Consider the following 23,139-nt stretch of genomic DNA (forward strand, 5'->3'; position numbering starts at 1 on the left):
AAGCATAAGGGAGATGTGCAGACCTGCAGTAACTACAGGGGAATTAAGTTGATCAGTCACACCATGAAGTTATGGGAAAGAGTAGTGGAAGCCAGGCTGAGAGAAGAGGTGACCATCTGTGAGCAACAGTATGGTTTCATGCCGAGGAAGAGCACCACAGATGCCTTATTTGCTTTGAGGATGTTGATGGAGAAGTATAGAGAAGGACAGAAGGAGCTGCATTGTGTATTTGTGGATTTAGAGAAAGCGTACGACAGGGTGCCGAGAGAGGAGTTGTGGTATTGTATGAGGAAGTCAGGTGTGTCAGAGAAGTATGTGAGGGTGGTGCAGGACATGTATGAGGACAGTGTGACGGCAGTAAAGTGTGCAGTAGGTACGACAGACTGGTTCAGGGTGAAGGTTGGACTGCATCAAGGATCGGCCCTGAGCCCTTTCCTGTTTGCAGTGGTGATGGACAGGTTGACGGACGAGGTCAGACAGGAGTCTCCCTGGACTATGATGTTTGCAGATGATATTGTGATTTGTGGTGAGAGTAGAGAGCAGGTTGAGAAGAGCCTGGAGAGGTGGAGATATGCGCTGGAGAGAAGGGGAATGAAAGTCAGTAGGAGTAAGACAGAGTACATGTGTGTGAATGAGAGGGAGGGCAGTGGAGTGATGCGGTTGCAGGGAGAAGAGGTGGAGAAGGTGGAGGAGTTCAGGTACCTGGGGTCAACAGTGCAAAGTAATGGAGAGTGTGTTAGGGAAGTAAAGAAAAGAGTGCAGGCAGGGTGGAGTGGGTGGAGAAGAGTGACAGGAGTGATTTGTGATAGAAGAGTATCTGCAAGAATGAAAGGGAAAGTTTATAGGACTGTGGTGAGACCTGCGATGTTGTATGGATTAGAGACAGTGGCATTGAGTAAAAAACAGGAGGTGGAGCTGGAGGTAGCAGAGCTGAAGATGTTGAGGTTTTCGTTTGGAGTGACGAGGATGGACAAGATTAGAAATGAGTTTATTAGAGGGACAGCACATGTAGGATGTTTTGGTGACAAGGTGAGGGAGGCGAGATTGAGATGGTTTGGACATGTGCAGAGGAGGGACATGATTTATATTGGTAGAAAAATGCTGAAGATGGAGCCACCAGGTAGGAGGAAAAGAGGAAGGCCAAGGAGGAGGTTCATGGATGTGGTGAGGGAAGACATGCAGGTAGTTGGTGTAAAAGAGGCAGATATAGAGGACAGGGTGGTATGGAGACGGATGATCCGCTGTGGCGACCCCTAATGGGAGCAGCCGAAAGAAGAAGAAGAAGAGTGCATTCAGAATGATCAAAATGTAAGATATGGGGGTGGAAATTGTGTACATTAACATTTCATTTAGTTAATTAATGTCACACGAAAAGTGCTTCAAAGATCAGCATGATTACAATGGTGACGATTTTATTTAACAATTAAAAAACAAGAAGTTAGTATTAAAAGACTTCTGTTTTAGACACCGCATCGCCTGTTTTTGCTTGATTTCGCCTCCACAAGGAAATACAGACCTGAAAATCACAAATCAAATTCCATACTTTTCCAAAATGCGTAGGAAGCCTTTTTATCATTATTGATAAAATCCCCCCAAAAATATCGAGATATCATTTTTGGTCAATATCGCACACCCCTAGTTGGGATTTGCTCAGTCCTGATCTCAGTACAACTGAAAATAAAAAGGTTTTACAGCCATTTTCCACCGAAAAACCGAAACCATTCAAAATGACATACCACGATGGCGAGCGCGAATGAAAGAAGCACAGGCATATGAAGCCTAACAGACAGGGGATCCAGTAAGCCCCTGAGAAATGCGTCAATGCCTTGTGACAAGTGCTCCAGATGGTCTGTAATTAAGGTGGTCATGGTCAATTCGACAACCTGTAAAGACACGAAACAAGTCAGGCTGAGGTGAAAAAAAAAAAATAAATTATGAGTTGAAGAGCATAGCAGTGAAGAAGTAGAACCTTGTTCAGAGGCACGCGTAGGATCGGATTCACAAGCAGGGTCTCGTAGTATTGCTTACAAGGGTCGTCCTGAAGAGTCCACGTTGTCCAAAACCAATCTGAAACCATAGAAGTGAAATGTTTAGACACGGTTGTAAAAATCTTTATTTGTCCATGATCTCTGGTAAAGCTAAGTGTGGCAAAAGGCTAAGAATTTCTCTTGCTCCAGCCAGTAGGGGGTGTAATGGTAAACAAATTTCTCGGTTCAGTACTTACCTCGGTGAAAGTCACGGTTTAATTCGGTCCAATGGTACCGTTAGAGGGAAGAAATGCAAACCATAAAATTGCTTGTCGGTTTTTGTTAAAATCGTTTTTTTTTTATATTAACCTTAATAAATCATTTAATTATTAACTTTCGTAAAAAATCTTTAAAACAAGTTTTATAAAATGCCTGCTTAGTTTAAATCATTATTTTGTAGAATGAATCGTTACACTTTTTTTTATTATATTGATTAAATTGATTAGATAAATGAAAAAACTAAATAGTTCACATTTGTTAGCCCTAATTTGGGTAATACAGAAATGTGTACAAGTGTGTGTTTCATACATTTATTATTTAATTTTCCTTAGCCTTCTAAGAAAATGGAGAGTGCAACCTAGTGCAAACTGTGCAGACAAAATAACCAGTACAGACAGTGCAGACAAAAACCACAAGACAAGAGATAGCGGCAACCAGTAAACCTACTGTATACTTTGTACTGTGCGAGGAGAAATGTAAAAACTATAACTGGGATATTAACAGACACAATGCAGTGCAAAAAACAGCAGTCAAAGGTGAAAAAAACACCATGTAAACAGTGTAATGCGGTCAAGTATAAATAATAAATGAATGATTGTGGAACGAATGAGATTGAGATGAGTAATAAGTAATGAGTGTGTGTTAAGTTCAGGTTGTGCAGTTCGGTAACACACATTTGTGTGTGCGTGTGAGAGAGAGAGAGAGTTCCATTTCAGTTCTGTGTATTGAGGAGCCTGATGGCTTGCGAGAAAAGCCTGTTGCACAGTCTTGATGTTGCGGCCCGAATGCTTCGGAACCGGTTCCTGATGTTAGTAGAGTGAAAAGTGTGTGTGACGGGTGTGTGTTCGTCCACAATGCTGTTGGCTTTGCGGTTGCATCGTGTGGTTTAAATGTGCATAATAGAAGGGAGAGATACTCCGATGATCTTCTTAGCTGTCCTCTCTATCCTCTGTAGGGTCTTGTGATCCAAGACTGTGCAGTTCCCAAACCAGGCAGTGATGTAGCTGATCAAGATGCTCTCAATGGTCCCTCTGTAGAACATGGTCAGGATGGGGGAGGGAGATGGGCATTCCTCAGCCTTCTCAGGAAGTAGAGACGCTCCTGGACTTTCTGGGTGATGGAGCTGGTGTTGAGTGACCAGGTGAGGTTGTCCGCCAGATGAACACCAAGGAGTTTGGTGCTCTTGACAATCTCCACTGAGGATCCATCGATGATCAGTGGGGAATGGCCGCTTTGTGTTCTCCTGAAGTCAACAACGATCTCTTTGATATTGTTAACGTTCAGAGACAGGTTGTTCACTCCACACCAGGCTGTTAACAGTTTCACCTCTTGTATGTATGCTGACTCGTCGTTCTTGCTGATTAGACCCACCACGGTCGTGTCATCAGCAAACTTGATGTCTGTCGACATGCGCATTGCTACGCAGTTGTGAGTCAGCAGAGTGAACAGCAGTGGGCTGAGCACGTTCTTGGTTCTTGGTGTTCAAGCTGGTGTTGAGTGACCAGGTGAAGTTCTCCACCAGATGTACAACAAGAAATTTGGTGCTCTTAACGATCTCCACAAAGGATCCATCGATGATCAGTGGGGAATGGCCGCTTTGTGTTCTCCTGAAGTTAACAACAATCTCTTTGGTTTTGTCAATGTTCAGAGATGGGTTGTTGGCTCCATGCTGTTCCCGATCCGAAATGACTGAGGCCTCCCAGTCAGGAAGTCCAGGACCCAGTTGCCAAGGGAAGTGTTCAGGCCCAGTAGGCTCAAACTTCTCAATCAGGTGCTGAGGGAGGATTGTGTTGAATGCTGAACTGAAGTCTATTACCGGCTTTCGTACGCAAGTGTCCTTATTGTCCAGGTGGATGAGGGCCAGATGGACGGTCATGAAGATGGCATCGCCATCTTCATGACCGGAACGGTTAACGTCCGTGGAACGTCATTTAAAAAATACAGAAGATATTTATTCATTCAGAAATGTATTCCTTCCTTCCATCCTTTATTCTCTACATGGAATTGTCAGGATTTTCTCCTTTTAAGAAAAATTCTTGAAGCAGTAAATGAAACGCAAAAGAATCCATATTGCTAGACTGTCGTTAAAAACAGGTGTTTGCAGTGTAGACACTGATTTTAAATGTTCAAGAGTGAACCTTGTACGTAAAACAAGGGTTACACTCCTACAAGGCACTGACAGATCTTCTACAGCATCCTTTCATGTTTTCAAGCCAAACATGAGATAATTACCTCTCCCAGGTCCTGGGTTTGCCCCGTGGTGCAATTCAAATGCTGATGCAGCTAAATACAGAGTCTATCAAAAAGCCAGCGTCTCCACTCAAATCCCTACATACATGTATATGAATGGAAATTTCCAGGACCTCACCTTTGATATTTTCCATCCAGTCAGGTTTCTTCACTCTGGTGCATTTATCTTTAAGGTTCTTCATCATTGCAAGTTTGGCCTGCTGTTCAGAATAGGCAATCTAGAGAAGGTTGAATGTTTCAATCACACTTTGGATTCAATATTACACCATAATTATGGTATTTAGTCACTTTGGAAATATTGAGGATATGACTTTAGAAGAGCAATACCATACCAAACAATTACAATGCATGTTATTTAGTGTAGTTTGCAATAAACTGTAATCGCTATTGACCTTTCAACCTTACCATGTAGAGATAATACCACTTCCACAACATACTGATGAAGACGTATATGACGAACAGTCTCTTAAACTGGAGAAACCAGGACACCACCGACCACATCTCAGTGCAAATTATTGCCACGATGATCAAGACAATGCCCAAGACCTGTAATAAAAATTGTGAGAATTATATTTCAAAGGTAAAAATGGACATTAAAATCACATACATGCAGCAAACTCGAGGTCCAATCACGATCCAAGATGTACGTGATTCAGAAAGACATTTTGCTAAACAAGAGTCGCCTTTTGGGTGATACTCAAATTTTTTAATTGAAAATGTACTCTTATTTATAATATACTCAGGGTTAGCTTAGTGGTTAAGGCTGTGTTACTGATTGGAAGGTCGGGGGTTTAAGCCCTGGTATCGGCACGCTGCCACGCTTGAGGCCCTTGAGCAAGGCCCTTAACTCTCTCTGCTCCAAGGGTGCTATTTCCTAGCTAAACCTGCACTCTGACCTTATGTTCTTAATATTGCTGGGATATGCAAAGAAAGAAATTCATGTTATAAATACCAATAGCTAGGCTGGATCGTATTTGCCAATAACAGATCAATCGATTTTATCCAGTATCCTTGTTTTTTTTTTTTTTTTTATGGATACCGGATGAAAAAACCTAACAAAAAAAAAAAAAAACAATACTCTATTTAAAAATGTTCTGAACTTAAAAAAAAAAAAAAAAAAAAAAAAACTAACAGTACTGAATCATGAAAATGTGTTAAATGAAAATATAAACATTAACTATATGAATAAATATTAAAGAAAATCAAAGGAATGCATTTAAAAAGAAACAAAAAGTAACACTCCAAATAAATAAATAAACAACAGAAAAAACCTAACAAAAAAAATATTGAACTAACAGCATGTGGCATCAGTGATTCGCCTCTAGAGGTCACTCTTGTAAATGTATGATGACACCTGCTTTAGCAACCTGGGAAAAACTATCGGTATGGATTTTTGCCGATAGCACAAAGTACATTTTTCTTTCACTTCAAATAGGAAACCCAAATTTGTACCAACAAGACGATGGCCATGGGTACAAAGTCAGTTCTAACACCCTTGTCTAGTAAATCTAGTAAAACATACAAATTTGTCCTCAAATTGTTTTAGTGTTTAGTAATTAATTAAAACGAGTGATTAGATACAGATTTTAAATATTATGCAGCCCCTAATAAAAAAAAAAAAAAAAAAAAAAAAGGAAAATTTTTACCTTGATAACCGTGTCGGGTTCGACCCCAAACATGTCTTCGAAGCGCCACTTCCTGGAGGCTTCGTAGTCGTGGTGTTTAAAGTCGATAAGAATTTTACTCAGCGCATCATCTAGAGAGCCGGTTCTCCAGCTGCTATCTTCATTCACAAGCTTCTGGATTTCCGCCAGCATTCGCTTGACCTCAGCATCATAGTGCGTTTCAGCAGTCACGACGTTTGGCTGAAAGGTCACACAAATAGAAAATGAGCAGCACGGTAATCTAAGCAAGAAGGCACACGTGGCTCGTGATCATGTACCAAGGAAAGTTTAGAAATTCTACTAAATTTCTAGTAATTTAGTAGATTACTACTAAATTAGTAGTAATCAGTAGGGGGGGGGAGGTAACACCGAACTTAATTCTTCTCTTTCCAATAGCAGGCGGAGATTCGTTACTGGCCTTTCAAAAATACCGTTTTTGGTTCGGATTTGCGCAGCTCTTACCAACCATTTGGAATCTGGTAAGACATGTTCAATGATGCCTTACCAGAATTATTACAATTATTTCATTTATTCCTTTGTCCACTGTTTCCTAAAAACACATCTGTTAGATACTGAACTCTCCAGCAACGTCTGTAGAGATCTGTTCATTTAAATAGTCCCGGAGGAAAAACAGGATGACATTTAAAAAGCAAAATATGGTTTGGTGTCAGTGCTTCTAGATCATGTTCATCATCAGACGCTGTGCTGAGGGGACTGACGGGCTGTTGAGAATAGCCTCCACTTCACAGAACAGTGTTTGTAAGCCTTCATCATCAAGGGTTTGTTCTCGTACAATGGAGTGGAGAACTTTCCTCACCATACGCATCAACCTTTCCCACACTCCACCGTGATGTGATGCTGCTGGGGGATCAAAAGACGGCTGCCACAAGCTCCATGTGTGGAATTTTCACTTGCTTCAAAGGTGCAACTCTGGTTTTGCCCATCAAACAGGTTACATGCACAATATGTTGTTCTGCAGACAGTCGAAGGTAACTTACTGTACCATAGGCATGGTCACTGGCATCTGAGAAGTGATGCAGTTCTGCCTGAATGAACGCACCAAACTCTGCAAAGATCCTGAAGAATTAACTTAGCAAAGTGTGTTAGAGGAGAGAAGAAACCCAGTGGATCGGTAAATGGAAATTACTATTGACAGGATGTTTCTCCTGGTGTGGGGTCTATCCTTGACAGAGATGTTTAGCTTGAAACAAATCACCCTTTTACACACCATAGCAATCCTAGTGCTCTCTCTGAACGGTCCATGCGATACTCAACATGAGGCTTACACACTTCACACTCATCCAGTCCTCCTCAAAACTTTCTTCCAGTCCTTCACTGTTAAGTTCTTCTGTGTTTTTCTACCTTTTACGTGTCAGCAAAAACACGGTACAGGATTCAGAACACTCAACTTTACTGGATATAGAATTGATCGTATATAAATGTGATCTGATAGTTGGTGTGGAAAAATAAATGGAATTAAAATATCTGGGGTACCTGCTGAGATACCCAGCCAATTTAACAGAGAAAACACTTTTGAAAGGTAGAATCACAAAATAAATTCATTTTCCCAATTAAAATTATAATAATCAGTTTTACATTAAGAAATTTGCTGCAAACACAAAAACTATTCAAATGCTTCAGGGGGTCTGTAATCAACATAATCATGGTCATATTCAAGGTCTGTAAAGACATAAGAAATGGGTCAGACATGCCTAGAACAAATTTGGGGTTGATATGAATAACAATAAAACAGTATATATACGTCTACATGAGTAGAGGTATATACTAAAACTGTACTCCTCTACATGAGGTATATACTGTTTTATTGTTATGCAGATCAACTGCAAATTTGTTGTTCAAATTTGGTGCTCAACAAAGGCAATTAAGAAAATGTAAAATCCATATAAAGATTTGAAAAAACTGAGGCCATGTCCACACTAATACATTTGTTTAAAAATGCATCATTTTCTCAGTTTTGGCCTTCCATCCACAATGAGATTCAACAAAAATGTAGCTTTTTGAAAACATTTAACAAAGTGGACAAAGTGAGGAGACAAGAACTGTGCAGGAGACAGATCAGAGTGGCACACAGTTGTAGGTACCTTGTAGAGATAAATCCAGTACCACACCAGACTTATGAAGAGGCATATGGCAAATATTCTCTTCAACTGGACAAACCAGGACCCCAGCGACATCTCCATGCAGATTATTGCCACAACGATCAAGACGAAGCAAGAGACCTGTTTTTAAAAAAATGTGAGTAATATATTACAAATGATCAAATGAAAAATAAGTCATTAAAAAACTCCAGTCATGCATTTATGGGCTTTTGAGAGACGCATTCAACTTCCTTTTGTTTCTATGCAACAAACACAATGAAGGTTTACTTTAATTTAAACAAATATTTAAACATACAAACTTTATTTTGTAAGGAGAAAATTCTCCCTTAGCATTAATAACAGCTTTACACACTCATCCAGTCCTCCTCAAAACTTTCTTCCAGTCCTTCACTGTTAAGTTTTGACATTTTACGTGTCAGTAAAAACACGGTACAGGATTCAGAACACTCAACTTTACTGAGTTTAGAATTGATCGTATATGAGGTGATTCTTGTTTTCTTCTGTTAGCTGCTGTTCGTTAGGTTGTGTGATGCTGAATGCATGCTGCTGCTCAGTGTTCTGGCCTTTTATACTCTTGATGGAGGACGGTGCACTGTGATGTCATGGGTAACTTGTCATGCTTTGCAAACTGTATGTCTGCCTCTAGTGGTGAAGCGTGGAAATACAACTCAATGGGAATCCTTCCTTACAACAGCGTCTCATAAAAGTGAGTACACCCCTCACATTTCAGCCATCATTGTAGTATATCTTTCCATATACTATAGAAATGAGAATTGGTTATATAGAATAGTCAATGTGCACTTTGTATAGCAGTACAGATTTACTGTACTCTGAAAATAACAACATACAGCCATTATTGTCAAAATAGCGGACAACAAACGTAAGTGCACCCTAAAAAAGGACCATAAGAAATCCGGCTAATGGTTTGCTGAGGACAACCTGCCCAAGAGCATGAATTACTGGAACTGTGTCCTGTGGTCTGATGAGACTAAAATAAATTTGTTTGGCTAAGAAGGTGTCCAGCATGTGTGGTGATCAGTGTTGGGGGTAACGCGTTACAAGTAACGTGCGTTACGTAATAATATTACTTTTCTGGAGTAACGAGTAAAGTAGCGCGTTACTTTATAAATTTACACACTAATATCTGAGTTACTTTTTTTTAAAAAGTAATGCGAGTTACTTTTCAGTTCAATTATTTTGCATTAAAACGAACGTAATCTCGTAGAATCGCGCACCCCTACGTGCGAGCCGTGGGAACAGAAGCTGGTTAGAAGCGGAGATGGCAGGACAGAACATTACATTACTGCGATGGAAATATTCACATTATTTTGAAATAGTCGAGGAAAAGGAGAAGGGAATATTCGTTAAGTGTAAATTATGTGTTGGTGAAAAGCTCTTGTCAACGGCAAAAAATACCACTTCAGATTTAAAAAAACATCTGCAAGCAAAGCACAGCACTACAGATGTGAAAGAGAGAGAGCCGAATGAAACCTGCACCCCGCCTCAAGCTAAACAACAAAGGCTTGATTAATATTTAGTAAATAGATTTTCAGTAGATTTTCAGATACTAACCCTAACCCGAGCCACATCATACACATGGGCACACATGAACATCACCCATCCCCTCCTCTCTCTCTCTCACACACACACACACACACACACACACACACACACACACACACACACACACACACACACACCTCTGCTCAGCCAGATTTATTGTAAATGTCACACACCAACATAATGACAGAAAACACAGACTTTGTTTGTGTTGTTTTTTTTTTTTTATGTGCGTGTTCGCTTGAGTTCAATACGCTATTTTCGTCAAATGCTTTTTTGGGGAGTAACTCAATATTGTAACGCGTTACTTTTAAATGTAACAACACTGGTGGTAATGCCCTGGTGAGGAGAAACAAGATTATTATGTCTTGCCTACAGTCAAGCATGGTGGTAGCATCATGGTCTGGGGCTGCATGAGGGCTGTTGGTACTGGGGAGATGCAGTTCATTGAGTGAAACATAAATTCCAAGATGTACTGTGACATTCTAAAGCAGAACATGATGCCCTCCATTCAGTAACTGGGCTGAACTGCAGTTTTTCATCATAATGACCCCAAACACACTGGCAAGATGACTGCCTTGCTAAAGAAGCTAAAGGGGATGGAGTGGCCAAATATGTCTCCAGACCTGAACCCTATTGAGCACATGTAGGGCATCCTCAAGCTGAAGGTGGCGAAGCGCCATGTGTCTAACATCCAGCAGCTCCGTGATGTCATTATGGAGGGGGTAAGAGGATACTGGCAACAACCTGTACAGCTCTGGTGAATTCCAGGCCCAGGACGATTAAGGCAATGCAAGTTACAATGATGCTTAAACAAAATACTGACACTTTGAACACAGTTTAGACATGTTCACTTAGGGTGTACTCTTTCAGGCTGCCAGTTTTTTTTTTTTTACAATAATGGCTGTATGTTGAATTATTGTTAGGGGACAGTAAATCTGTATTGCTATGCAAGCTGCATATTGACTACTCTAAGAAACGAGAACAAATAATAAAATGGTTTCTGAAATGCGAGGGGTGTACTCACTTTTGTGAGATACTGTGTGTATATATATATATACACACAGCGGGAAAAATAAATATATGACACATCAGCATTTTTATCAGTAAGTGGATTTCTAAGTGGGCTATTGACAAACTTTCCACCAGACGTAGCCATCAAGCCATATATTGAATTCATACAAAGAAATCAGAACATATAAGTATACAAGTTGAGTTATAATAAATAAAGTGAAATGGCACAGAAAAAAATTGTTCTCTAATTTTGATCAGTGTGTTTTCTGGAAAATAATGTTTTTTTTGGAAATGCCTTAGTTATTTTGTGGAAAAGGTGTTCTGGTAGCATGGTATAGACTGGACAAAAACTCCCTCAACTGTTGAGCAGTGAAGATGACATTATTTCAGAATTGTTCAATTGTTTATACATTGTTCTCTAATTTTGATCGCCACTGTATATGTGTGTATATATATATATATATATATATATATATATATATATATATATATATATATATATACACACACACACACACACATACATACACACACACACACACACACACACACAGTGGTGGATGGAGTACACAAAGCATGTACTTGCATAAAAGAGATACAGTAGGTAAAACATGACTCTAGTAAAAGTAAAAGTCCCTTTAAACTTTTACTTGAGTAAAAATACAACAGCAGCTAAGAGAAATGTTAGTTCTCCATGTATAAAAGCAAAGCAGGCAACAGTAAGTGATATACAGCTATTAGCCGGTTTCATTAAATGCATTAACTTGTACCATCATAACGAGATGAGTGATGAAGCTGCATACACGGTGGGCTTAATTGCAGAGAACCTTCCAGAAGCTGCCATGGTAGCCACCACAAAGAGCTCCACCTAGAGGTTAACAGGCAGCCTCCCCTGCAGAGATCCTTCCAGAAAGGGGCATGACCTAACAAATAAGGCAAGTTTCTCTCCCCCTGCAGACCCCAGTGAGCTTGGAGCTTATTTAGTGATTAGCTAAATATCTTTAACATGCCGTTTGTTTCATGTTTGATTTTCTTTTTGTCTTTTTTTGGCAATTTGGTTTGCAGACCCCCCATGCTGTAATATGAATATGGGCATCTTTCAAATGCCACGTCAAAGTAAAATTGTTTTGTATTATTTATTTGTGCATTAGTGCAAAACAAAACCCTTTAGCCATAAAAAGAATTTGTGAATAATAAACTAAATTGACATGGGTTTGTGGAGTTCAAATATTAAGTTTATAAAGAGGGCAGTGTAATAAAGTTATAAAATGTTAAGTTTTCCCAATTGTTCAGCTCTGCCCAAACTTAAAAATGGCTTTCTAAGTCTGAAGGACGCAACAGGACAACTCATCAGATTTTACTGCTTTTAATTCTGGACAAAAGTCGTAGTACTGCCGATACAGAAGCTGTAGTTGTAATAATTTGTAGGAGTAGCAGTAATCAATAGGTTGATAAGCTTTGAAAAGTGACTATAACCCAAAAAAAACAAGGTTGAAATTTTACTTTTATCTAAAATAAATTTGAGCTCAAATTTATTTTAGATAAAAGTAAAATATCAACTTTGCAATTGTAAAGCTTCAGTAATACAGTGTTTAATTATGTGAGTTTATGAGTTGAACTGGTGAGAATCCTTATTTATTTATGGAGAAGCTTTCTCCAAACATCCACCGCACTACACTGCCCCCTTTAGGAACTTTTTAAAATGACGCTAGAGTGCATTGGCGCGAAAGAAAACCCTTTAGCCATTAAAAAAAAAAAAAAAAAAAAAAAAAAATTTGTGAATAATAAACTAAATTAACATGGGTTTGTGGAATGAAAATATTAATAATAAAATAAACAGTAATAGTAAGGACTCCTCTGGTGAATTTCAGGCTGCTTGTCGTAGAGATGAGCCCGGTTCCTCGTGTGTTTGACCTGGATGCCCTCTTGTCTGGGTTGTGCGGCATTGTTGCCAGGCTTAAATTTGAGCTGAACGGGTGAGAATCCTTATTTTTTCATGGAGAAACTTTCTCCAAAAATTTCAACCTGCATGTGCTCTCGGAGGTGCACCATTAAATTGTTCCCCCTGGAAACACATCTAACAGGTTCCAATTTAGAGCTCAGCCAACGCACTACACTGCCCTCTATAGGAACTTTTTAAAATGACGCTACAGTGCATTGGCGCAAAATAAAACCCTTTAGCCATAAAAAAGAATGTGTGAATAATAATAAAATTAACATGGGTTTGTGGAGTTAAAATATTAATAATAAAATTAAAACAGTACTTTGAGGTATGGTTTCATGGGGTAAAAGTGTATATCAATCTGGTCTAGAGGGTTTCTGGTGGGTTAATAATTACAATAGTCTGTGCTATAACTATAAAATGTTAGCATCATCGATAGTGGGTGATGTTTGTCGACATATTCCTGAATGTAAACAAAAAGAATTTTATGCAACACCTTAATATTATGTAGGTAATATTGTGGCCTTATAACCCCATAAACTGCACTGATTGGCATTGATACTGTACTAATGGAGCTAGAGATATTACATTTATTTGGTGGTATTTTGTAATTGTACAGTTTATTTGTTGGCTTTCATTAAACAGTTAAATAAATGGTCTCATGATTTCATACAAATATTTTTTTATTTATATTGTTAAACAATACTATATAAAATAATTTTTTTTTTATGTATATATTAAATGATTACTGCATATTTTTCTTAAATAAAGTGCCAATATTTTCAACACATTCTTGTTTTTTTGCTGCATTTCCTCCTTTGCTTGCTGAACCCTGTTCCTATAATAAACAAATAAACAAATTAGAATTGAACTAATAAATTAATTAATAAAAAAATTAAACTATCAAAAAAATTAAACTATGAACTTCACAGATATTTACCTCATTCCGTTTAATATTTTCTGAGGTTTTATTATCTTTAGTGTTACAGGTTTCACTGAGCTCCTTAGATCCAGGTTGAGTGTTTTTAATTTCTGTGTTGGATGCAGATGCCTTCATTACTGTTTCTTTACCAAGATTCAGAGGTTCTTCCTCCACATTCTCAGCCTGGTCCTCGACTACTGCTTCCTGTAGAGTGTCCGTCTCATCCCCACTGTAAAGGTTGTCTGCGTTATGTAGGGTTTCCACCCGCACCCTCTGCTGCTCTTGTCTCCTGTAGGGTCTCCTCTGGTGAATTTCAGGCTGCTTATCATGGAGATGACCCTGGTTCCTCATGTGTTTGACCTGGTTGCCCTCTTGTCTCGGTTGTGTGGCATTGTTGCCATTGCCTCCTGCTAAAAGTTCCATTGCTTCTTCTCTGTGTTCTTGAACCTGTATGGGAGGAGCTGAAGGTTGCTGTGCAATGCCGGGTGGAGGATCTCGACGACCTCCTCGGACAGGTCCAAGAACAGCATGGTGTACAGCTGCTTGGCCAGTGCTGTACATAAAGACCTGGGCAAAGGATCAAAAATATTTTTGGACCGTTAGAAATGATACGAGACACGATCATCGAGAGTTGGCAATGGGGGTGTACGATGTGTATTGTCTACGATAATATCGTAATTGTTGTTTTAACAATTTGACATTACAGAGTATAGCGCAAAACCCAAACAAACACACCTACAGAGTGCACGTGTAGATACGTGATTAAGTCGAGTAGAGTGCATTTAGAAACACAAAATTCATGACATGAATCAGCATGATTACAAAGGTGATATTGATTTTATGTAAGTTAATATTAAAAGTCTTATGTTTTAGACACCACATTGCCTGTTTTTGCTTGATTTCGCCTCCTCAAACAAATCCAGACCTGCAAATCACAAATCAAATTCCATACTTTTCCAAATTGCGTAGGAACACTATCGTTATCGACAAAATCCCCCCAAAAATATCGAGATATCATTTTTGGTCAATATCGCACACCCCTAATTGGGATTTGCTCAGTCCTGATCTCAGTACAACTGAAAATTAAAGGTTTTACAGCCATTTTCCACCAGAACCATCCAAATGACATACCACGATGGCGAGCCCGATTAGAAGAAGCACAGGTATCTGAAGCGTAACAGGCAGGTCTTTCAGTAAGGCCCTGAGAAACTCGCTAATTCCTTGTCCCAAGTGCTTCAGAGGGTCTGTAAAGAAGGTGGTCAGGGTCATAATGACGGCCTGTAAAGACAAGAAACATGTCAGGCAGGCTGAGGTAAAAATTTGTAGTGAGTTGAAGAGCATAGCAGTGAAGAAGTAGGAACCTTGTTTGGAGACACGAGTAGGATCGGATTCACAATCAGGGTCTCGTAGTATTGCTTACAAGGGTCGTCCTGAAGAGTCCACGTTGTCCGAAACCACTCTGAAACCATAGAAGTTAAATGTTTAGACACGGTTGCAAAAATCTTCATTCGTCCATGTTCCCTGGTAGAGATCACTGTGGCAACAGGCTGAGAAGGTCTCTACCTCCAGCCACTAGGGGTGTAATGGTAAACAAAATTCTTGGTTTGGTACTTACCTCGGTTTTTAAGTCACGGTTCAGTTCAGTCCAATGGTATAGTTAGGGGGAAGAAATGCAAACCATAAAATTGCTTGTCGGTTTTTGTTGGTCATTTTTTTTGTTTGTTTGTTTTTTTTTATTTACTTTTATAATTCGTTTCTGTATTACCCAAATGGAGGCTAACAAACGTAAACTTTAAAATTTTTCCATTTAATAGTTTACGTTTGTTAGCCCCCATTTGGGTAATACAGAAATGTGTACAAGTTCGAGCTGTGTATTGCTACACATTCGTAAGTCAGCAGAGTGAACAGCAATGGGCTGAGCACACAGCCCTGAGGGGCCCCAGTGCTCAGTGTGCTCTCATTTTTAAACCAAACATGAGATACTAATCTCTCCCACAGGCTCTGGGTTTGCCCCGTGGTGTCTTAATCCAAAGCCTGATGCAGCTAAATACAGAGTGTATAAAAAAGCCAGCTTCTCCACTCAAATCCCTACATACTATATGAATGGAAATTTCCAGAACCTCACCTTTGATATTGTCCTTCCAGTCAATTTTCTTCATTCCGGTGCATTTATCATTGACGTTCTCCATCTTTACAACGTTGGCCTGGTGTTCAGCAAAGGCAATCTATAGAAAGTTGAATGTTTCCATCACACTTTGGATTTAATATTTAACTATTACACTATAATTATTGTATTTACCGTAATGACTATTAAGCGCACCCAAATATAAGCCACACCCACTGAATTTTACAAAGATTTTGAACATAAATACGCCGCACCTGTCTATAAGCCGCAGGTGTCTGCACTGAAACTAATTAACTTTACACAGGCTTTAACAAAAGACGGTGTCTGTTACACGGCTTGCATCTAAACAGTAGCCTACCAAGAAAGTCATTGTTCACTGTCTTCCTCCTTCCTTTCACAACAATTTCTCTCGGGAGTTTTTTTTTTGGCATCGTCGTGCTTTTAAAAATCACCATCGGTGAAGCTTTTCTCCCGATGCTGTGCAGCTCAGAACACAGGTGAAATGCGTTTTTTCATGCCCGGTTGTTTTCAGCGTGACGAATGATTCGCATTTCCTGTAGACACTCCGAGTGAGTGGCAGGTCAAATGGCAGAGGAACCTCATCCATATTTATGATGTGGTGCAGCCCGATTCAGTGGGAGCGCATCTGATTTAATATAAAGAGTTTCATTGGTTCACCTGAACCCGTTCGGCAATTTAATTGGTCTAATGTTACGGGGCTCAGTTTTTTGGTGGCTTGAAGCTTGTGAAACCGGAGGGGTTCAAGACGTGGGAAAAAAGTAGCGGCTTATAGTCCGGAAAATACGGTAGCCACTTTGAAATATTGTGTATATGACTTTATAAGAGCAATACCATACCAAACAACTATAATGCATGTTATTTGGTGTAGTTTGCTATACACTGTATTCCCTATCAACCTTACCTTGTAGAGATAGAACCAGTTCCACAACAGACTGACAAAGAAGCATATGGCAAACATCCTCTTAAACTGGACAAACCAGGACACCACCGACCACATCTCAGTGCAAATTATTGCCACGATGATCAAGACAACGCCAGAGACCTGTATTAAAAATTCAAATTGTGAGAATTATATTTCAAAGGTAAAAATAGACATTAAAAACCCATACATGCAGCAAACTCGAGGTCCAATCACGAGCCAAGATGCACATGACCGTGATCTCCATTCAGAAAGACATTTTACTAAACAAGAGTGGCCTTTTGGGTGATACTCAAATGTTATAATCTTCTTATTAATTTATAATATACTCAGGGTTATCTTAGTGGTTTAGGTTCTGTGTTACTGATTGGAAGGTCGGGGGTTTAAGCCCTGGTATCGGCACGCTGCCAAGCTTTGGGCCCTTGAGCAAGGCCCTTATCCCCTTTCTGCTCCAGGGGTGCTGTTGCCTAGCTGACCCTGCACTCTGTCCTCATTTTCCTAACATTGCTGGGGTATGCAAAGAAAGAATTTCATGTTATAAATACCAATAGTTAGGTTGGATTGTTTTTGCCGATAACCGATCAACTGATTTTATCCATACTGGATAAAAAAAAAAAAAAAAAAAAAAAAAAAAACAATACTCTAGGTAAAAATGAAAATGTGTTAAAGAAAAAAAATATGAACATATTAACTATATTAATAAATATGAAAGAAAATCAAAGGCATGCATTCAAACTGAAACTAAAAGGTTCGTCACAGTGGCATCAGAGCCTATTTCCAGGACAACTGAGTAAACCAATGATACACTCTATTAACAAAACTATTGGAACACTTGACTTTTACTGCCTTCTGTGGTTCTGTTACCACAAAGTAAAAGGGAAACAATTGTGTAAAACATCTTTGGATGCGGTTACATGAAATTTTTCTTTCACTTCAAATACGAATCCCAAATCTGTTCCAACAAGACGATGCCCATGGGTACAAAGTCCATAGTAACACCCTTGTAGCTGAATGACCACAAATCTCCATTAAATGTAGTAAAACACAAATTTGTCCTTAAATTGTTTTAGTGTTTAGATATTTTCATTGAGCAGCCCCTAATTAAAAAAAAAAATTTTTTACCTTGATAACTGTGTCGGGTTCGACCCCAAACGTGTCTTCGAAGCGCCACCTCCAGGCCTCGTGGTCGTGGTGTTTAAAGTTAATAAGAATGTTACTCAGCGCATCATCTAGAGCGCCGGTATTCCAGCTGCTATCTTCATTCACAAGCTTCTGGATTTCCGCCAGCATTTGCTTGGAAAATTTCACCTCGGCATCGTAGTGCATTTCAGCAGTCACGGCGTTGGGCTAGAAGGTCACACAAAGAAAATAAGAAGCACGGGAATCTAAGCAGGAAGGCACACATGGCTCGGGGGGTGGCTCGTGATCACGTACCAAGGAAAGTTTAGAAATTTCTTTCAGAAGCTTTGCTAAGAAGCGCTTGAACACAGGGTTGCACGACGGCTGTTGCGAGGAAAACGTCACCCTCTGCCGGTGCTCGTCGAGCTGGAATAGGTTTGAGGACAGAAACGATGAGTAACTACACAATGAGGTATATGGAGTTATTTACAACACATAGCAATCAAATTAACTGATGGAACAAAAGCCTGAAAAATTGTAATTGTCAACTGGCCATGGATAATGCTAACAATTTTTATCTATTTCTGCTTCCATTGTTTCCTGTTAGAATTCAGTTATTTGGACACACATTTATCCAGCAGCACTCAGCCGATAATCATACAAGAACTCGATGCATAACAATGCTGACCAATTCGCCTTCGACCAGGGCATGGTCATAATTAAGAAAGTGCTGATCTACTCGGAGTTTCACACACAACAGTCTCTAAATTATACATAAAAGGATGTAAAAAAACAAAAAAACAAACGACATTCAGTTCGGATGCAAGTTTTGCGGGCTGAGGATAATTTTTTTGTTTTTGTCTAAAAACGTTCCGCGTCCACACTTTAGTTTTCAATCGTTTCCCAAATGTCGCTCGTCCACACTGAACCGTCCGAGAACGCTCACGTCTCTGAACGGCTATGCGATACTCAACATGAGGCTTACACACTTCACCTTTAGGCCACCGCAAGAACCTTACGAAGTCAACATGAGACTTGGAAACTTACCATTAAAGCCACAGGCATTTGTCAAAATCTGATGAGGACATCAAAGAGAGCATTTGTCAGATCTGTGCCTTTTATCAGCATTTAGAGACGTTCCTTTGAATGTTGCACCACAATCAAAAACCCACCTTGATGGCATTTTTTTTTTGGAATGGAAGACACCATGGGGTGTATATACCATACCTTACCATCTGATCTTTTTAGTTCATCTCGTGGCAGTTCTTCCGTGTGGCCTTAATTAATCATCTCTTCCAGGAATTCTGTATACTCCCTTTTAAACTTCTCATCAATTTCCTTCAAGTCCAATCAGACGCTGCTCTGCCATTTGATAGTCGTTGGGTATGGTAACTTTCTGAATGGCAACTCTAAGCTATAATGTCCATCCTGAGGCCTGATTGACTCTTCTGCACTCTTAATAAAATTCTGTCTTCAACAGATTCATTAAAGTCATGATTGTACTGTTGCACAAGCAACTCCTTTGAATTGAATATTCTGTTTACCGTGACATTATGACAGTCCAACATATTTGCAATGCCGGTGCTCTCTAAAGGACCGTTGATACAGACATTGGACTCCACCTTACAGCTGTGCTGTGGGATTTCTATCTCACTCAGGTAAATCCAGCTTGACAAGTCGTCCTTTTTTGGAATGCGCCTAGTGTCTACTGTCATACTTTTTTTCCAGAAATGTTTCATTTTTGTTTAATGTACCAACTTCCAGTCCTTTGACCATGTAACAGGCTTTTCTTGATTCATGTTTGTCCGTTTTCCAGTCATCATCAGCTTGTTCATGAGCTTTCCTGTACAAAAAACAGCGGCGCTTCCAGGGTCTGGAAAGGCGTATGTGCGTAGGATCTTATCCCCTTTCGGTGCATCACAGGCCCCAGAATCTCCACCAGCATCGGCTGATGCCTGCAAACTGCTCAAAGGTGTTTGTTATCCGCTTCATTGAATCTTTTTCTTTGTTGTGTAAGACAAAAAGAGCATGCATTATATTCCGAAGCTTAAGACAAATTATGTCAAGTCTGCTGGCTCCTACAGGAGCAATGAACTCTTCTTATCTTCTCATTCATCGCCAGAAAACCTCTCGAAGCGGTTCTCCGACCAAACAAGGTGCTGCAATAACATGGCAACTATGCCAAACATTTACCAAACTCATGTTGAAGCCGTGATCTGGAAAAGAAACATGTCGTTTTGTGTTCATAATGGTCCTAACATTCTCACCTGCCGTTGCAGCATGTTCACTCGGTCAGTGCATTCCTTCACATCTGGACACTGAGTCACCTGACATGCATCCTGACTGTATTCCCTTCTTTTAGTGGGTACATTACTGTAGATGGAGCCCTAGAGAAAGAAAACAGAGTTTTAATACTAGTTGAAATTCGTGGAAGGTGTGTTTGATCGGCTGATTCACATTGAGCCACTCAAGTTTCTTTACTTCTATTGGTTTTCTCATGCTTTTGGAAGTCGAGTCGTAGTTGAGCATGTCGTATGGATCGATCCATTCATCATCATCCTGATAATTCCCGCAAACAAGGAAACTACTTATAATCAAAAAAGCTGCGAAGCTCCATGATATCTTCGTTATCAAGGACATCCCGCCTGACATCCTTCCTGATCATACGTTCAAATTACATAGATTATACACACTGTTGTTTACAGAACTACGAAGCTGCTGCACAACAACCTCATGCAAACCGAAACTACAATAAACACCCAGCTAGCATGCCTAGCATACAAAACAACTCTAACATGCTAGCTCATGGGGTCTAAAAAAAAAAAAAAAAAGACGACGAAACTGAACTATTTCCAATTAAATAGACGTTATATCGGGTCAAATCTATTATCCGTCTTTTTTTTTCTTCCTCTTTCTTCTCCTTCCTTCTTTTGATTTTAACGTTGGCGAGCTTAATAGGTGCATTACCGCCACCTACTGCTCCGGGGTGCGGAACAGAGTTTTCTGTCCTGTTTATCATACCTCACTCTTTAATAAAGCCGAAGACGGCTTTACTATTTATTTCACTTGCCCATTTTATGAATTCCTTAAAATGTACTTCTTGGTTTCCATTTCTTTTATTTCTTCTATCAATTTTCTTTTTTCTTGTTCGTACTTCCTTCTTCTCTTCTTCTTCTTCTTCTTCTTCTTTCGGCTGCTCCCAATCGGAGTCGCCACAGCGGATCATCCTACTTGTGGAGCATAAGCACTGATGACATTTATCATCACCCCTTCAACTTCCAGCTTCATTTTCATCAATCTATCAGAAACTTTCTTTACCTCCACTACACTCTTACTGTACTCTTCCCACCAAGAATCACACCATTTCTCTTTCCATCCAAAAAATAAAAGAACAGTTTAAAGCTCCACCTCCAATGTTCCTTGCCTTACTCTCTTCCCACTTGGTCCCACAACATATCTACCTTTCTCCTCTCCATCATATCAGATACCTCTCTCCCTTTACCAGTCATAGTATCAACATTTAAAGTACCTCCACTCTCCTCCACTTCTCCCTTCAATGCCGTCTCTGTAGACGTCTTCCTCTTCTCCCTTCTCCTCCTTCGGCCAACAGTAGCCCAATTTCCATTTGTGCCATTTAAATTTGAGTGCCCCAAAATAATTCTGTTAAAGATAGTTTTTTCTTTCCTTGATTTACCTATACACTGTTTAATTTGATTATTTGATTGGCAGGAGGTGCATTTCTAATGAAAGGAAGATTTTAGTGACTTGGTTCTTTGAATCTCCTTTATCAAAGTAAACAAATCTTTTTTTGTCATTTAGTTTATTTCGTTCCTTTGATCAGAAATTAATACAAATGAATAATTTTTTTGTTCCTTAAATAAATACTTTTCACGTTTTTAATTCTCTAATCAACATAGGCATAACTTGACAAATATGGATGCTTTATGCAAATGTATGTTTATTATTAGTTTCTTGTAAATGTTTTAAAGGGATTATGGTGTTTTAAATTACCTAAATCATCAGAACCTTTGCTATGTTTCCTTCCACACGGACGGTTTTAATTGCCAGATGTGTGCATCATGGCAGATGTCGGTGCTTGAGTTGAGACTTGACGCAACCGTTAAACAAGTGTTTGGTTATTAAAAAAATATTAAAATCTTAAAAAAATATTTTAGGGTGGAGTTTATTTTCTTATATCTAAGTAAAGGAAGTAGGAAGTTTTAATTAAATTTTTTTTATTTTGTATTCTATTTTATATTTATTTATAATTTTTATACAAATAGTCAAACAGAATATATATATATATAATATAAATATGTATATAAATTCATAAATAGAGGCGATAAGTGGAGGAGGAGGGAAAACTCGTTTTTTACTATCACTACTGTACACTACATATCCCTAAACTTTTAATTTTTTACTTTTTCTTCCTTGCTTATCTTAATTTTCCTCACGTAACAAAACAAAAAATCGACCGAGTGACCACTCGTACCTCGCAAAACTCGTACATTAATGCACTCGTAGGTCAAGGTACCACTGTGTATATATATATATATATATACTGTATATATAAAATACACAACAGCATAAGATTTTGACCCCGTCTAATATTGTGTTGGGCCCGCTTTTGCTGCCAAAACAGTTCAGACCCGTCGAGCGTTAACAGCTTTAACTTCTTCAGCAATTTAAGTTACAGTAGCTCGTCTGTTGGATCAGACCACACGGGCCAGCCTTCATTTCCCACATGCATCATTAAACCTCGGCCGCCCATGACTCGTTTAAATCCTTACGCTTGCCCATTTTTCCTGCTTCTAACACATCAACTTTGAGGACAAAATGTTCACTTCCTGTCAAATATATCCCACGCACGAACAGGTGCCATGATAAAGAGATAATCAGCGTTATTTACCTTATCAGTCATAATGGTAAGCCTGGTCGGTGTATATATAACTGTATAGCGTCAGTAAGAGTCACGTGACAATAGAACGAACGACTCTGACCAGAGGACTCATGAGATTAAATACTCAAATTTGTTTCCTGTGTAATGCACTGCATAGAGTATATTGGAGTCACTTGACAAAAAAATGACTAGATGCTGGGCAACTAACCAGAAGGTCAGGGGTTCAAGCCCTGGTATTGCCAAGCTGCCATTCTTGGGCCCTCTGTGCTTCAGGGGCACTGCATCATGGCTGACCCTGCACTCTGACCCCAGGCTCTGAACAAGCTGGGATATACTC

At 39.4% G+C, this 23,139-nt stretch overlaps 2 protein-coding genes across 6 annotated transcripts in view; both read right to left on the reverse strand.

Moving 5' to 3' along the window:
- The window catches only part of LOC310736219 (chloride channel CLIC-like protein 1), a 24,359-nt gene extending 18,079 nt beyond the window's left edge, over positions 1–6,280 (reverse strand). Inside the window, exon 1 of the mRNA XM_083559602.1 lies at positions 6,143–6,280. The gene's annotated coding sequence lies outside the window, so the exon portion shown is untranslated. The remainder of the gene's footprint in view (positions 1–6,142) is intronic.
- Positions 1,493–21,526, reverse strand: LOC310736215 (chloride channel CLIC-like protein 1). 5 transcript variants are annotated; one of them, XM_083559590.1, is made up of 12 exons: positions 20,384–21,526; positions 20,170–20,289; positions 18,218–18,328; positions 17,906–18,130; positions 16,766–16,906; positions 15,844–15,943; positions 15,080–15,177; positions 14,850–14,996; positions 13,737–14,285; positions 13,546–13,634; positions 1,970–2,067; positions 1,785–1,883 (listed from the first exon to the last, which is right to left on the reverse strand). In XM_083559590.1, the coding sequence occupies exons 1-11, from the start codon at positions 20,552–20,554 to the stop codon at positions 2,025–2,027; spliced, it is 1,794 nt and encodes a 597-aa protein (XP_083415716.1). In that variant the 5' UTR covers positions 20,555–21,526; the 3' UTR covers positions 1,785–1,883; positions 1,970–2,024. The 5 variants fall into 5 exon arrangements, with proteins under 5 accessions (XP_083415715.1, XP_083415716.1, XP_083415718.1 ...); XM_083559589.1 differs by lacking the exon at positions 13,546–13,634 and having other exon boundaries at positions 1,493–1,883; positions 13,868–14,285; XM_083559592.1 differs by lacking the exons at positions 1,785–1,883; positions 1,970–2,067; positions 13,546–13,634 and adding exons at positions 7,159–7,249; positions 7,979–8,400 and having other exon boundaries at positions 13,868–14,285.
- Between the last annotated feature and the right edge of the window lie 1,613 nt (positions 21,527–23,139).

Source organism: Silurus aristotelis (assembly GCF_946808225.1).
Source record: "Silurus aristotelis genome assembly, chromosome: 13".
In the NCBI taxonomy this organism is placed as follows: Eukaryota; Metazoa; Chordata; class Actinopteri; order Siluriformes; family Siluridae; genus Silurus; species Silurus aristotelis.

What these genes read in the sequence shown, in the direction of transcription:
- LOC310736215 (XM_083559588.1), bottom strand. Translation starts at nt 20,554, where the DNA reads ATGTCAGGCGGGATGTCCTTGATAACGAAGATATCATGGAGCTTCGCA. An exon ending in CTGGAAGGACAATATCAAAG is followed by an intron (nt 15,178 to 15,843) that starts GTGAGGTTCTGG and finishes CTATGGTTTCAG; the next exon opens with AGTGGTTTCGGACAACGTGG. An exon ending in TTATTTAAGAAAAATATGCA is followed by an intron (nt 12,920 to 13,545) that starts GTAATCATTTAA and finishes ATGTGTTTCCAG; the next exon opens with GGGGAACAATTTAATGGTGC.